This window comes from Myotis daubentonii, chromosome 1, assembly GCF_963259705.1.
Source record: "Myotis daubentonii chromosome 1, mMyoDau2.1, whole genome shotgun sequence".
Lineage (NCBI taxonomy): Eukaryota > Metazoa > Chordata > Mammalia > Chiroptera > Vespertilionidae > Myotis > Myotis daubentonii.
This window is the reverse complement of record NC_081840.1, coordinates 182,869,956-182,885,371: the sequence shown is the minus strand read 5'-3', so window position 1 is coordinate 182,885,371 and position 15,416 is coordinate 182,869,956. Positions and strand designations below refer to the sequence as shown.

At 42.8% G+C, this 15,416-nt stretch overlaps 1 protein-coding gene across 1 annotated transcript in view; it reads left to right on the top strand.

Annotated features, from left to right (window-relative positions):
• The window catches only part of FRAS1 (Fraser extracellular matrix complex subunit 1), a 456,634-nt gene that overhangs the window by 354,229 nt on the left and 86,989 nt on the right, over nucleotides 1–15,416 (top strand). The window contains exons 39-45 of the mRNA XM_059667675.1: nucleotides 860–1,008; nucleotides 2,193–2,355; nucleotides 4,099–4,234; nucleotides 7,675–7,865; nucleotides 8,868–9,021; nucleotides 10,210–10,473; nucleotides 12,340–12,528. Of these exons, the coding sequence (XP_059523658.1) occupies nucleotides 860–1,008; nucleotides 2,193–2,355; nucleotides 4,099–4,234; nucleotides 7,675–7,865; nucleotides 8,868–9,021; nucleotides 10,210–10,473; nucleotides 12,340–12,528 (1,246 nt within the window). The remainder of the gene's footprint in view (nucleotides 1–859; nucleotides 1,009–2,192; nucleotides 2,356–4,098; nucleotides 4,235–7,674; nucleotides 7,866–8,867; nucleotides 9,022–10,209; nucleotides 10,474–12,339; nucleotides 12,529–15,416) is intronic.

Sequence of the window (15,416 nt, the reverse complement as noted above, 5' to 3'; positions counted from 1 at the left end):
AACATTTGCACTTGAGAGTACTCCCAACTATGCAATATTGACCTTCACTGTTGCTATGGTAGAGTGTAAAGTGCCCCCATGTTCACATCAAGTGCTCTGAAAGATGAGTGACTTCCAAGAAAACCTTTCAAGAAGATGTTGCCTATCTTCTAGATATTCCCAAAAATATCCTTGAAGAAAGAGGAAATTGTTCATTAAGACATTCAATTGTTGTCCATGTAGAAACACAGAAAGCCAATTTTATTTCCTGCTAAGCAATTGAGAAGGAAAAAGGAAATGGTCTTTTCAGTCCTGATAGGATGAAACCCATAACATTCCCTAAATTCTATTTAACTGAAAATTTTATCATGTTGAACATTAAAGTGAGTCATTGGCTGTGCTAAGTAACTTCCATTCTCTCTGTTTTGCAGAATTTTCTTTATCATTGTATTAACATTATAAGAGAATTTTACCTGTTTCTAAAAAGGAAATCATTCTTAGAAACTCTAGAAGAAGCCTACAACTGTGTTTTCAGAAAGAGGACTTTTATCTCTGACCCTGTTTTGTTCTTCACTAGATGCTTGTAATAAAAAAACGAGACCTTGTGTGGCTCTTCTAGTAACAATAGAGTTTTATGCCCCATGCCGAACGGGCATTTCCCCACTGGTATCTTGAGCTACTCCTGAAAAAAGAGATTATCAAAGAGGCATTTAGGAGAAATGAGTACTGGGATTTTCCTGCAGTTTGAAATGGTGTTGCTTTGTCACAAAGAGAAAGAGACGTCCAATTAGCAGAGCAGGAATCACCCTGATCTTTAACTACTGGAGTATTTGTTTCTGCAAATGTGCATTCCTGTCTTCCCTCATATTTGCCTGATTAGGATGATTCTTCCCCCGACTCTGAGATCTGGATTCAATTAAGTTCTCTGCCCATGTACGGGACTCTTTTAAGAACCTCAGGACTTGAAGTGGAAGAAATCTCAGAGGTTGCCAATTTCACGATGGGAGATATCAACAACCAGAAAATTAGGTATGTAACCACTTTGTATTACCTGACAGGATTTTTTAAATGGTATAAAGGGAGACACCTGCCATAATGTCAACATTAAATTTTTTTTTTAAATTTTTTTATTTTTATTTTTTATTTTTTTTTTATTGCTTAAAGTATTACAAAGGGTATTACATATGTATCCATTTTATCCCCCCGCCCTAGACAGTCCCCTAGCCTCCCCTATCACCCAGTGTCCTATGTCCATTGGCTATGCTTATATGCATGCATACAAGTCCTTTCGTTGATCTCTTACCCCCCTACCTCCTGCCCCCCAACCCTCCCCGGCCTTCCCGCTGCAGTTTGACAATCTGTTTGAGGCAGCTCTGCCTCTGTATCTACTATTGTTCAAAAGTTTATAATGGTCTCTATTGTCCATGAATGAGTGAGATCATGTGGTATTTTTCCTTTATTGACTGGCTTATTTCACTTAGCATAATGCTCTCCAGTTCCATCCATGACGTTGCAAATGGTAAGAGTTCCTTCCTTTTTAGAGCAGCATAGTATTCCATCGTGTAGATGTACCACAGTTTTCTAATCCATTCATCTACTGATGGGCACTTAGGCTGTTTCCAGATCTTAGCTATGGTGACATTAAAAATTTTTAATATAAAAAAGTTAACCTTGACTTCGGATGGTGAGCACACAGTACAATATACAGATGATATATTATAGAACTGTACACTTGAAACCCATATAATTTTATTAGCCAATGTCACCCCAATAAATTCAATACTTTTTTTAAGATGTGGAACAAAATTTTTAAAATGTTAATAACTGAACAGTAACTTCCCTTGAAAGATGATATTGCTTCTGGCCCCATTTTTTTGTTGTTGTTAATCCCCACTTTAAGATATTTTTCCATTGGTTTTTAGAGAGAGTGAAAGGGAGGGAGAGAGAGACACACACACACACATCAATGTGAGAGAGACATATTGATTAGTTGCCTCCTGCACCTGCCCCGACCAGGGCTGGGGACCAAGCCTGCAACTGAGGTACATGCCCTTGACCAGAATCAAACCCAAGACCCTTTAGTTCATGGGCTGATGCTCTATCCACTGAGCCAAACCAGCTAGGGCCTGGCCCCATTTTTAAACAAAGATGCACTCATTTACTTGGCTGCTCAGTGAAGCTCATTCACTTGATTCTTCTTTTGGCTGCTGTAGGTACTCAGCCGTGTTTGAGACCGAGGGTCAGCTGGTTACGGATAGCTTCCATTTCTCTGTGTCTGATATGGACCACAACCGACTGGAAAATCAGATATTTACCATCATGATCACTCCTGTCAAGAATCCACCTCCAGTCATTGCCTTTGCTGACCTGATCACGGTAAACAATTCTCAGATCAATAGACATCGAGTGCTACAGAGAGCTGGAATATGTGGGAATGTAAATGAAGGATTTCTTTCTGATAAATTGGCTGCCAACTTCTTCCCGCAAGGTTTCCAGGCAATAGTATCAAGATATGCATTCTTTTTCACTCATCAAAAAGTAAGAAAATAATTGTATGCAAAAAAATCAAATCATTATATCGACATTGTGTAGTCAACACATATTTATGTGTCAGACATAAATCCTAGCTGTGTATAGAAGAGGGAGCAAAATTAAAAATGGGATATATCTTTAAGGAGTCTATAATCTAATGTTTGCAGCAACTAAAACATGGGGATATGGAAAATGTTCCCCCAAGTCACTCCTTAAATTAAGTTGATACTTGTCACTGTTTATACCGTGTTAACAGTTCCATGCAGTGGGGAGGCTATTGGAGGCAGTTAGATAATAAATCCTAATCATGAAGTTACACAGACATGAGTTTAAGTGCCTGTCCTGTTACTTATTAGCTGAGTGACCTTGGGCCAGTTATATAATCTTTCTTAGCCTCAACTTCCCCATATATTTTTAAAAATATATATTTTATTGATTTTTTACAGAGAGGAAGGGAGAGGGATAGAGAGTTAGAAACATTGATGAGAGAGATGTGTCGATCAGCTGCCTCCTGCACATCTCCCACTGGGGATGCACCCACAACCAAGGTACATGCTCTTGACCGGAATCAAACCTGGGAGCCTTCAGTCTGCAGGCCAACGCTCTATCCACTGAACCAAACCGGTTAGGGCTCAACTTCCCCATCTTTAAAATATGAGTAATTCTAGACGGTTGCTTTGATGATTAATAAAATAGCATTTTTTTAAAAAAAACAAAACAGTACAGTACTGGCAATGGTGTAGGAATTCCATAAAAGTTAATTCACTTTCCTCATCCTGCTCTCTGTATGTACCATTATGCCAAAAACTCAGGAGCTTTTCTGTTTTCTATTGAGCGACTCAAAATTGATCAAACTGAGCTGTTTCTAAATGATTCTGATGTTCCACCCATTTTCCCATTTCCACACCTTGGGGCAGCCATTTGGACTTTCCCCATTCCCAGAACCAGGGTCATATCCAGCAGGCTAGCAAAACACACCAGACTGTGCTTGCAGCATGAGTGCGCAAAGCAGGGTCCCAAAGGCGAAAGTTAGTGTGAGCAACTGCTTTTACTTACACTGATTTATTGTCCTCATTGACATTAAGATAAGCACTAGCTTTGAGATATCTTGAGCCTGGCAAATATGTACTGTGAAGGAATAAACAGGACTTTTTTCCTGCGTGGGAACACGTGTAGGACAGTCCCCCTGACAGTGTCCGGGGAGGACTGGATGATCACTCTCTAGCTGTGGGCTTTTGAATGTTGATATGGGAGAAGGCAGCGTCCTGTGTGTAGGTGTGCAAGGTGGGTGATTGGAGTGGGCCAGAGCCGCTTTATAACCAGATCCATCATAGAAGGAAGCACGGCTTTGAAGGGAGACGCTCGAGTCATTGTGTCTGAGTGTCACTTTGTGAGGTGCTGAGGGATTGCCTGGCCTCAGCAGCGAGCACATTCCTCATCTCCTCTGTGGAGGATCTGCCTCCTCAAAGAAGTGAAATTGGTGCCAGAAGGTCACCCCAGGCGGCACTTTGCAATTCAGTTCTTTTTACCGCAGTGCAGTTGCCTGCATCCGCCCAAGGACTCTCTCTGCAATTTTTTCTTTCTCAGGTTGACGAGGGAGGGAGAACTCCACTCTCATTTCACCATTTCTTTGCTGCTGAAGATCAGGACAACCTCCAGGGCGATGCCGTCATTAGACTAAGTGCTCTGCCCAAGTACGGCTGCATTGAGAACACAGGAACAGGTACCGCGGGAGCTTTGCTGTAGAATTGAAAGAGGGGGGTGGAGGGGTAACCACCTCTGATTAAACCTGGACATGGGCAACTAAAGAGGAATGGAACCATTTCAAAGAAATGGAAGGAAGGAAGTTTTCATCCACTCACCAGAAATTTACTGAGCATTTTCTGTGGGCCGGGCACTTTTTAAGCACTAGGGACATATCAATAAACAAAACAGCCAAAAACCACTACCTTCATGGTGCCTTAGATCCTGGGAGAAAAGGGGAGGAGTCAAGTAAGAAACCTAACAAATGAGAAAATCGTGTAAGATGTTAGGAGGTACATCAGCGCTATGGGAAGAGAATAGAGCAGGGTCCTAGCAGTAGGGGTAGAGGGCCTTGTGGATTACACTCAGAATTGAGTGTCAAGGAAACGAAATTTCTGCCCTTTTATTGTGAGGCAACAGCAGTTTAGAAGAACCATAGCTTATGTCTCGACTCCTTCTAAAGATATGACATGAATTAAAATGTGTGCGTGTCTATCTGTGACCCTCCTCAGCCTCCCTCCCCGCCACCATCTGGTTGGATCTACCACCCTTGGTGGTTATCACAGAGGAGAAGTGAGATGTGTACCATGCACAGGCCCCCTGAGACTGCAGTGACTGGCAGCTGAGATAGCCCCTGTCAGGTTACAGTGAGATTCCTGAATGCCAGCACTTGGCTCTAATTGGCATGCAGCTAGCAGCTCCCACAGAGAGGCCATTGACTGAAGGTCTTTGCGGCCAGCATGGTGCCTGAGATTTGAGGCTGGGTACAGGAAACTGATTTTGCAGTGACCATGCGTTCCTATAGAAAACCTTGGGTCTTTTCCCCATCTTTCAGCGTGTGCACTTCGCTTTGTTTATCACTGAATTTGATTTATCTTCACAAATGCTTATGCTTGACACAATGGATGTAAAGATGAATAGGACACAGCCTCTGCCCTGAGTGGGAGACAGATAGGACGACTGATACATTACACAACACATAAAATGCCAGTACAGGGAAGGGAGCAAAGCACTGAGAAAGTACATAGAACAAAACAGTTACCTGTGCCTGGGGCGGGGGGGGGGGGGGAGGAACAAGTCTAAGGGAGTGACGTTTGAGTTGGAACTTGAAGGGTTAGTGGGAGTTGCTGTGGGAAGAGGGAAAATGGCATTTCTCGCAGAGGGAAGAGCGTGGACAAAGGGTGGGAAGCAGCCAAGGATGGTTGCCTCTGGCCTTCTCTTCTCTCTAGATGGTTTCTTATTAAGCCTTCCTGCATGGCTTTATGTTAACCTGGAATGCATGCAGAGGAGTGTTTCATTGGTCCAGAAGTCGAATTTCTGGCAAGCCTCAGCCTCTCTAAAGATGGTTCTCAAATTTTAATGTCCATAGACTCACAGGGAGGGCTTGTGAAAGCACAGCTTCCTGGGCAGCCACCAGAGGTCCTGCTGGAGGAGGCTGGTGAGGCCTGTGTATTCGCATTTCTCACTAGCTCACAGGTGATGCCACTGATGCTGGGCCAAGGGCCACACCTGGAAAACTGCTGCTCTACGTTAGTGTGAAGCTGGAAGTAAGGAAGAGATGGTCAGGGGGCGAATTACTGTCCCTAGGCACAACATTTAAGGACTCTTCCCTTTGCTCTATGGGTATTAAGAACTGAGTCTGTGTTATGCATATGAAACTAGCTACCTAGGTTTAGAATGCAGCTGATCAGAAGAATGTCTTTATAAAAACATTAGAAGGAGCAGCTTAAACTTCTTACCAGCAAGACCAGAAGGAACAGAATAATTATATTGTTAAATATAAACTCTAACAGCCTGGAGTCTACATTTATTCAGCACAACCAGGACAGGATCCACCTTGATTACCTCTAGGCACCACTGTGCTCCAGTGCAATGCAGGAATAGATGTTCATGGTGATAGCCTGCCCGCACTGAGAGCTAGTTAATTTGCATACACTCTATTTGTTTTAAGAAGGAAAGGAAGCACAGAAGAACAATTTCTGTGAAAAAAATAAAAGGTGTAGTTTTAAAAATCGGAAGGGTTGATGCTGAGAGCTTCAGTGACAGATTCACTTGTTGAGTGGCTTGTTTTCCAGTGACAGAAAATAAATTATTATTCTGTTTGCATATATTTGTAGGCATTATTTACTTTATTCATACTATTTCTGACCTAAATAATGAAGCCACATTTATCACATTACTGGTAATCAGTGAGAAGAGAAAATGAGAACTGGAAGGACGTATGGCCATCTCTTCTGGAAAGCCTAAACTGTGCGTCCTGGGGATTAGACTCCTCTATGCTTCTGGTGGCAAGAGCTATCAGATTTGAGGGGTAAATTTAAGAAAATTTACGTCATTGAAGAAAAAAAATATTTTTCTTGAGTTCTTAATTCAAACAAATGATAAATAAAACTTTTTAATTCCTAGTCTTTCTGTTGGGAGGTAAAAAATGACACTGTCTACAATTCAGAAAATCAGTGGCCTTTTAATATATGGCCTGGCCTTTGCAAAGGGCTATGAAAGAAGGAAAGAGAAGGCCTTGCTGCTTTCAGATCTTCTGTCTCTACTTTCCTTTGTTGATATGTCTAGGGAATGTTTGAAGACACAGGTGTTTCCTTTTTTTGTTTGTTTTTTAGAAGAAAATGTGATAACAATTTGAAATCAATCAGAAGGACTCAGACCAAGTAAGAGGCAAGTCATCCATCATGTAGACAGTGCTTACTCTTCCCCTGGGTCTTTTACAGACTGTGGGGTTGGGGTGAAAGGAAGAGTTAGCTAGAGCCAGCACTTCCTATGGAGCTCTGGATGGTCCTCGAGCATCTCAGTACCTGAATGGCACCTGAACTCTGGATGGTCCTTTGAGCATCACAGCAGCCCTCGGTGGACCATCCCAAAGACTGAACTCTGATTCATACTGAGGTTTCCTTAAGGAACTGAGAGGTCAAATGAAAACATGCTTAAGAAGTGTTTCTTACATATATAGGTGTATAGTCAACCTTTCCTTACGTAGAGAAAGAGAGTTCCTCATGCAGGATATGCCAAATAGAGTGGTCTTAAAATGGACTAAAGCTTAAGGTAGAACATTTTCTATTGTGTCATTACTTGCCCCAGCATTTAATTTATTAAAGATTTCTAACAAAACAGCCATGGATTCTGTGCTATATAAAATAGTGACATTCTGAGTGCTTTCATGCATATTACCGCATTTGATTCCCTGTGGAAATTGCAGGGCAGCTGTATCCATTTATAGATGAGAAATAGTGGGGAAATAGTAATCCAACCCCAAGTCTTCCAGTTTCTGGTCTTGTGCTCCTTCCATACCCCAGCCTTTATCCTCACACATGCCTTCATCTTTTGCTGATAATGCTGTCATGTTTTCCAGTTCAGCCTGGGAATCAGGGATTGGTGGAGCAAGGTAAAAGTTCTCTCTTGTTGATGCAGGTGATCGTTTTGGCCCTGGAACTACTAGTGACCCAGAGGCATCCTTCCCAATTCAAGATATTCTGGAAAACTACATTTACTACTTTCAGAGTGTTCATGAAAGCATTGAGCCCACTCATGATATCTTTAGTTTTTATGTAAGTAATGGAAATAGTCATTCGGAAATCCACAGCATCAATATCACCATCGAGGTAAGGACTTTGGAGAAGTTGGGCCTTTGACCATAATATCCCGCCGTGAAATAGCTTTATATAAACTGAAAAGCAAGGGAGATTGAATTTGACCTTCAGTTTTAGAGGTTAATTTGAAAAAATAACCCTAACCTACTGAAATTTATAGAATTAAGGCTGGCATTTGGGGATGGTCTGACCTAGAAATCTAAACTTCCATTTCAGGGTAAAATCTATTCGTTCTGTGTGAAAACAGTTTGTGGGGGTCAGACAGAAAAACCTTGCTAATCTCATATTTAGATGAAAACTAAGATATGCCAATTTCCCCCTGAAATTGTTCTATGTGCATATTTGCTTTCTCTTAAGTTTTTAATGCATTTATTCATTAAATTATAGCATCAAAGAACTATGTTCCTTGATACTGCATTTATTTTCACTGGAGCACTACATAGGCTTGCTCTACCAGGGAGAGAGAGAGAAAGAAGATAAAAACTCAGAATGGAATACCCTCTACCTTGAGCAAATAAAACAGTTGGTACCCTTAGTACCCTTCAGGGACAGTGATGGGGGTGGCGCCGGCATAAGAGCAAGGAGACAACTTTAAAAACCCACACTTTCAAATGTGGTGTCCTCCTACAGACACTATGATATGCTTAGGGTTTTCTAAGACAGTTCTGATTTCAAATAATGTGTCCTTTTATCCCCCAAATCTACTTGTACTTGCCTAACCACATGTCCATTTTTTTTTCGTCTGGAAAATATGATCATTGTACATATGGAAAAGATCTGAGAAGATTTGTGTAGAATGTCCTGTTTCTGTTTCTTTTCAAGGGGACATTTTGTTTGTGTGACTTGCTCTTCTTGGAAACTAGCCATTTTGATTGGGAATTAAACATAGTGACACATTAAATGCTATTTTGGTAGTGAAAGTTGGTGCAGCAATATTACTTCCTCTGAATAATGTGCATTTTCCCTTCTTAAACCGGCACATGAATGAGACCTAATATTCTGTGCTTTAATCAGAGGAAGAATGATGAGCCTCCCAGGATGACTTTGCAGCCCCTGCGCGTGCAGCTGAGCTCGGGAGTGGTGATAAGCAATTTTTCTTTGAGCTTGCAAGACCTGGACACCCCAGATAATGAGCTGATTTTTGTATTGACAAAAAAGCCTGACCACGGTAGGACGCAACTGCTGTATAAAGTTCCTTAATTGAGGTGCCCTATGGGTTATTAGAATGAACACATAGATTCCAGCGGATTGTTTCTCTGCCTTGCCTGTATATCATTCATTCTTTGCATCTAAATACAAATCAACATCACAGCTAGCTGACAGCTAACTGATATTCTTTGGACTCACAGAAGATACCAGTTGCTCTAAAAGCCTGAATCCTAGGTAATTGGTGTTTCTGAAATTCAATTTCAGCTGTTTCTCACGTTTCTATGTAACCTCAGACAAAACAGGTTTCAGAAGCTGCATATTCTCTTCTCAGAGAAAGCATCATTGCTTGGTAATCTGGGGCCATCTTAGTCAAGGAACAGCCTTGTTATTAATTGCAAAAGGTGTTCATTTCAGGTTAGAGGTATGGTAGATGTCTTTATGAACTTTTGCACACACAAAAAGTCACTTTTCCTGATTAAACCAGAGATTTAAGTCGGGGTCTTCTACCTAATTCTTTCCTAAGCATCATCCCCCTGTATTAGCTAACGCTGGAATTTTCATCTCCCAAGTGTCCATCTTAACATCCGTTGGTCTCTTAAAGATGAAACTGTTGTTGTTGATGGAGGGTTAATTGAAGAGGCTGTGGGTTGCTGCATTTTATCTTGCCTTCATTCATTTTTACTTTCTTTAATGAAGCATGTTAACTGTTTCATTGTGGTACACATGACCCACGAAAACAGCAAATTATGTCTCAACCCAAAGATGCTTGGCGTCTTTCTGAATTTAAAAGGAATTCAAAACACATCCTTATCTCCTATCCCAGATGCCCTGGGAGGAAGGCAGCGAGTGAGGAGTGCTATTTTCACTTTGCATAAGGGGAAAATAAGGTTTAGATAATGAAATGAGTTTGAATTCATGGAGTGGGATTTGATTTCTAAGCTATTAGATTACCACATCCATTTGTGTCTCCTTAAGAGATTTTAAGGAAAAGTGGGGCTCTATCTTTTTTATTTGTAGAAGAGGCCACAGGGAAGCATCCTGTACTTATTTATAAGATGCTAAGTTTTTGGTCACTTATGTATGTGTCACCAAGAGCCTCTGAGGTGATTGACACTCTTCCAGGGTCATACTGGTTGACACAATCAGGCAGTGTTTTGGTGCCATATATATTCTTACCTTTGCCTCTTTGTTTTTCTTCCTTTCTCAGGTCACCTACACCAGAGGCAGACTGCTTCTGAGCTTCTGGAGAATGGGAGGATTTTAGACCAGGGCTCCTCCTTCACCTACCAGGACATCCTGGGTGGGCTGGTGGGGTACACACCTGGTGGGCCTGGTGTGGAGGTGGATGAGTTCTGGTTCTCTCTCTCTGATGGACTTCACATGGACACAGGGAGGATGGAGATATACATTGAGCTGCCTACAGGTGACGCCCCCCACTTGGCTGTTAACCGAGGCCTACAGCTCTCAGCAGGTACCAGAGGGATGGAAGAGAGTGGTATGGTTCTTTGTCAGAGTGCAAGTCTTCCTTCCACGTTAGCTCTGTAGGAGGTTATGAGCTAAGGGTTCAGAACTCAGGGAGACTGGAGTTGGGGAGAACTGTTGCTTTAGGGACGCTGAAAGTTGTGACAAATGTGAATCTCTGAAATTCTTTGGGCCAGAAGCCTTTTCAGAATTTGAGAAAAGATTGAGAAGAGTTTATAGTATTTCTAAGGGCGAACATTGCCACTGCCCAACCAATCCCACATAGAAACAACAAAAGAAATCCAGTAGGATTTTCAACATGCTTATTAAAAAAAAAAAAAAATTGGCATGGTGGGGCAATTGGGAAGCTGTCATTCACTAAAAAGACTGTGCGAATAATTGAGACTCATTTGCTATGGTAATTTTTATACATACAATGTTGTGTATGCATATATAAGCAACCCCGAAGAGCCTGTGACACCTGTTGGTCTTAGAGTCAGTTTGCATTAGCATGTTAACTAGGGAGTGGGCCTTTTACCCTCAGAGCAGCTACATTCCACTGGAGTTCTTTTAGCCTCTTCTTAGTTTCCCATGTATTCTGGAGTAAAAATAATATAACGGTACTTGAAAATTTGGAGAGCTGGCCAGTGTTGCTCAGTGATTGAGCATCAACCCATGAAACAAGAGGTCACTGGTTCAATTCCTAGTCAGGGCACATGCCTGGGCTGTGAACTCCATCCACAGTAGGAGGCATGCAGGAAACAGCCGATTGATGATGCTTCTCTCTCATCGATGTTTCTGTCTCTCTATCCCTCTCCCTTCTTCTCTTTCTAAAAATAAATTTTAAAAAAACAACACATTTTAAGAAATAAAATTTGGAGATTCCCAAAGGTCCCAAGTATTAGTTCTGGGATTTAACTTTACCCTATTTACAAGTAATTTAGTTAGCCTGCTTCTGTTTCATGGGTGCTAGTGGAAGACACAAGATTCCTGGTTCTGAGACAGAGTGCTCTGTTACTCACAGCACAACAGGCAGCATTGCCATCGGAAGTTTGCTTTGGTTCTCTCTGCCCTCCACATCTTGTGATGGTGCAGAGGGCCCAGATGGACACCTTCGCGCGCAGTGGGATGCATTTCAGTAGAGGAGCACTGAGCAATATGCAAGCCTGATCATTGTCCCAGGGGAAGGCATCACCTCATCCCTGAGAATGGCCTGGGTAACGAGTGGTCAGGCCTTGCATTCTTTGCATTCCCCAGCAGGAAATGCAGGGGCACCCAGGGCCCATGGTGGACTGTCTCTCCAACACCTGGGTGACTAGGATCTACTCTACCAGAATTTACTATTTGTAATATGAGAAATCGGCTGAACAGAAAAGCAAGGGCGAGGCCCTCAGAAGAGGTGTTTGCCAGGAGCCAGTGCCTTGCCTTCATCCCCAACAGCTGTGCAGCCTCACAGGGCCCAGCGCTGGGCTCCCCCTGCTCTGTCACCTCACCGTATCTTCTGTCTTGAGGAGCAATGCTTTTGACTATTTGGTCTGAGATGGCAACCAGATATGTTTGTGAGTTTATGATTTGGTGATCCTCAAGGCAGTAAATAAATTAGGTCCAAGCAGGTTTTATTATAGGGTTAACTAATAGGTTGTGGAACTAGAGCAAACATAGAGAGTGAGAATGGATCAGGAGAGAAAGGGGGCTCAGACTTACAGTCAACGGCTGATAGCAAATTGGGAGGTTGGGAAATTAACATTTATTGAGATGGAAACAGAAGGGCAAGCACATTCTACTTGCCTAGACCCAGAGCCGTCTCCTGAAATCATTTGACGTCCTATTCAAAGGCAATGATGGGGAATGACCTGCGTCTCCTATTCTCGCCCAGGGTCTGCAGCACGCATCACAGAACGGCACTTGAAAGTGACAGACACTGACTCAGATGAAAGTCAGGTGATGTTCATTATGAAGGAAGATCCTGGTGCTGGGCGCCTGCAGACAGTGAAGCACGGCAACCTGGAGCAAATCTCCGTCAAAGGCCCCATCCGGAGTTTCACGCAGGCTGACATCAGCCAAGGTCAGCCAGGGGTCCTCAGCCTCCACCCACAATAGCGAGTGGGAGTTAAATGCCTGGTAGCCTATGGCAGGCAACTGTACGCTCTTTGTTTTGAATAAGAACTGAGTTATAGCTCCATTTATTCTTTCTTGACTCCTCAATTTTTTTAAAAAACTATCATTCTTGGCTAAAATGTGTTCATCCTTTGACATAGCATTGTTGAAATTTGGTGCTGTTGTGGAGGGGGAAAAATCATTTCACTTGTTGTAGTGCTAAAAAGTGTATGTGAGAAAGGGAAAGGAAAAAGAAGTGAATTGGGATGGATTTGGGTGAAAATTATGCCTGCCTTAGGTGAACAATTTATATCTCTTTTCAGCTCCCCGAAGAGCGCAAGTTAATGAACTAAGCAAAATGGAAGGGCATAAATCGAGGTGCCTAGGGGAGATTACATAGCTCATCCCTCCTCCAGGAAATGCTGATGTCATGTAAAAGCATAAATGTTAAATGCTACGCAGTTACTGCACAGTGCTTTCAGGGGTAAAAAAAAAAAAGGGGGGGGTGTTACATATTGTGGGGGAAAGTAATCCAACATCTTGTGGTGATGTGAAATTCCATTTCGAGGTGGAAATATGCCCCCAAGGAGCATAAAATAAGGGTCCTGTCCATGTACTCACACGTAAAAGTGGTAGCAGCCTAATTCTCATTGGACCTGTCTGTACTTTAATAAAGGGGGCAGAATAAGCAAAGGGATAGTCATTCCTTAATTACTCCTTGCATCAGTGTCTCTTTAAAAATGAGACGAGGCCCCTCTTCCCAGAGATCTGGTTATAGCTGCGTTGCTGGGTACTTAGAAGTGAAGTTGGCGGGTTCACAACAGTGTGACACATTGCACTTCTCCCTTTGGATCCATTGGACTTCTGTGTAGAGTTCATTTGTTTTGTTTATCTATTTACTTGTTGGTTGGTTATATTTTGTGTTGTTCCAAAAATGATGTAAGGCTGTACTGGGAAGTGGAAGTGATGCTTTCTAGGAGAATGTGGGCTGAGCGCTGCAGCCTCTTCTCCCGTGACATGGGCATATACAGGGTCACACCAGGGACGCGGGTGTGGTCAGCGCACGTTTTCCAGATGGGCAGTTTTGCTGATGGAATTAGGCATGAGACTTCCTCAGACTCTTTCCCAAAAGCCGAGCCCCAGCTAGAAGCAGTGCTATTTCAGGTGATTTTAACAGGAGGAAGCCCAGAGTGGGAGAGGAAATCAGGAAATGAAAACTTTAGGTTAAAATGTCAAAAATAGGGGAGAACCAAGATGGCGGCGATATAGGCAGACGTGTCCCAGGTCCTGTCCCGGAGCAAATGGAAGCTGAAGCTAGTAACACTCACACCGAATTGGCGAAATTGCTCAGCTGGTGAGAGGGTTTGCAGCCGGGAAGAGCAGAACTCCCCTGGAAAGGTAAAAAAAAAAACCAGGGATTTGGGCAGGAAAGTTTGCCTGACCTCTGAGCCCAGAGAGTCGGAGGGAGACCGCGTGGCAGACAGCCGCGTCCCTTGGGACAGGCACAGCCCCTGACGGGGGGAAAGGAGAACCGCGGGATTCCTGGCACTGCCAGGGAAATTGAGAAGCTGGGTTCTGTGATCACGGAGGACTGAGCCTAAAGGGGGCGGCCTGAAGAGCTGACCTGACCATGCAGTCCCGGTAAGAGAAGAAGCTTACAGAAACCAAGCCTTCCCCGTTTCCGCGGCCGGCATTTGTTTGTTTGTTTACACTGAATCCTGTTCATGGGACATTTCGGATACAGACACTCACCTGTGCTGAAGAGAGGGAGAGTGTGCTGAGGAGTGGAATCTGGGGAGAGACTGGGGAAAGAGGGGGAGCCAGGAGAGGTGGTAGTGAATTGAGTGCTGAGACACCCCTGAGGCCAGGACTGGGGCAGCCACCCGCTCCTGAGAGTGAGTCTCCTCCCCCCAGCCCCCAGGCAAGGAGCACAGCCACACCCAGATTCCACCCTGAATGAGATCAAGGATTAAGATAACCTGATCAGTCCCTGGGAGTTAACAGGGTCTGGCCTATAGGGGGATTTTCAATCCCAGCAACAACATAGCGCCGGTAACTAACTATTACGCAGTCAGCTCTGGGCAGTGAACTTCCACTGGACAGAGAGGCCCTATAACCTCAGAGGCCAACCCCAGAACACTGCCACCCAGAGGCTGACCCACAAACTGACTCTTTGCTAAACACAAAATAAGGCAGTCTGGGAAATAAATGCGGCATGCTTTAAAATAAGGACTGTGGTTTACAACACAGAGGAACAGTATATCGCAGGGAATCTCAACACTCTCCTGAATACCTGGAAGGTCTAAGGCGAGCCACACTGAAGAATAGAAGAAACGAAGGACATTCACTACTGCAATCTTTTTTTCTTTTTTCACTTTTTAACTAAGAAACCATTTTTTTTTAAATTTTTTTTTCTGTTCTTTTTTTTTTTTCTTCTTTTTCCATCACCTGATTTTACCCTTTTAATTACTACCTTCTTATTTTTAACCAGTATTATTACTGCTACCATTTTACCATTTTTTAAAGTGCCATTTTATTTTTTCTTTATTTTATTTTGGGATTAGTGTTCACCATTCTATTTTCATCGTTATATTATTGGTTGTTTCTAGTTTGCATTCATATCCAGGGAGCTGTTGCTGGAATTTGTTGGATTTAATGGCTGTTCTATAGGAGTATTCTCCTCATATAAAAAGTCTCTTCCCCTCTTCCACTTCATTCTCTCTTTTCGCTCTTTTTTTTTTTTTCTTTTCTTTTCTCGCTTTTATTTTCCCCCTTCCTTTTTCCCAATTTCATTTTTGCACTCCCTTTTTTTGGTCCCTACTTTTCTTTTCCTTTCTCTCTTTTATCTTTTTCTCT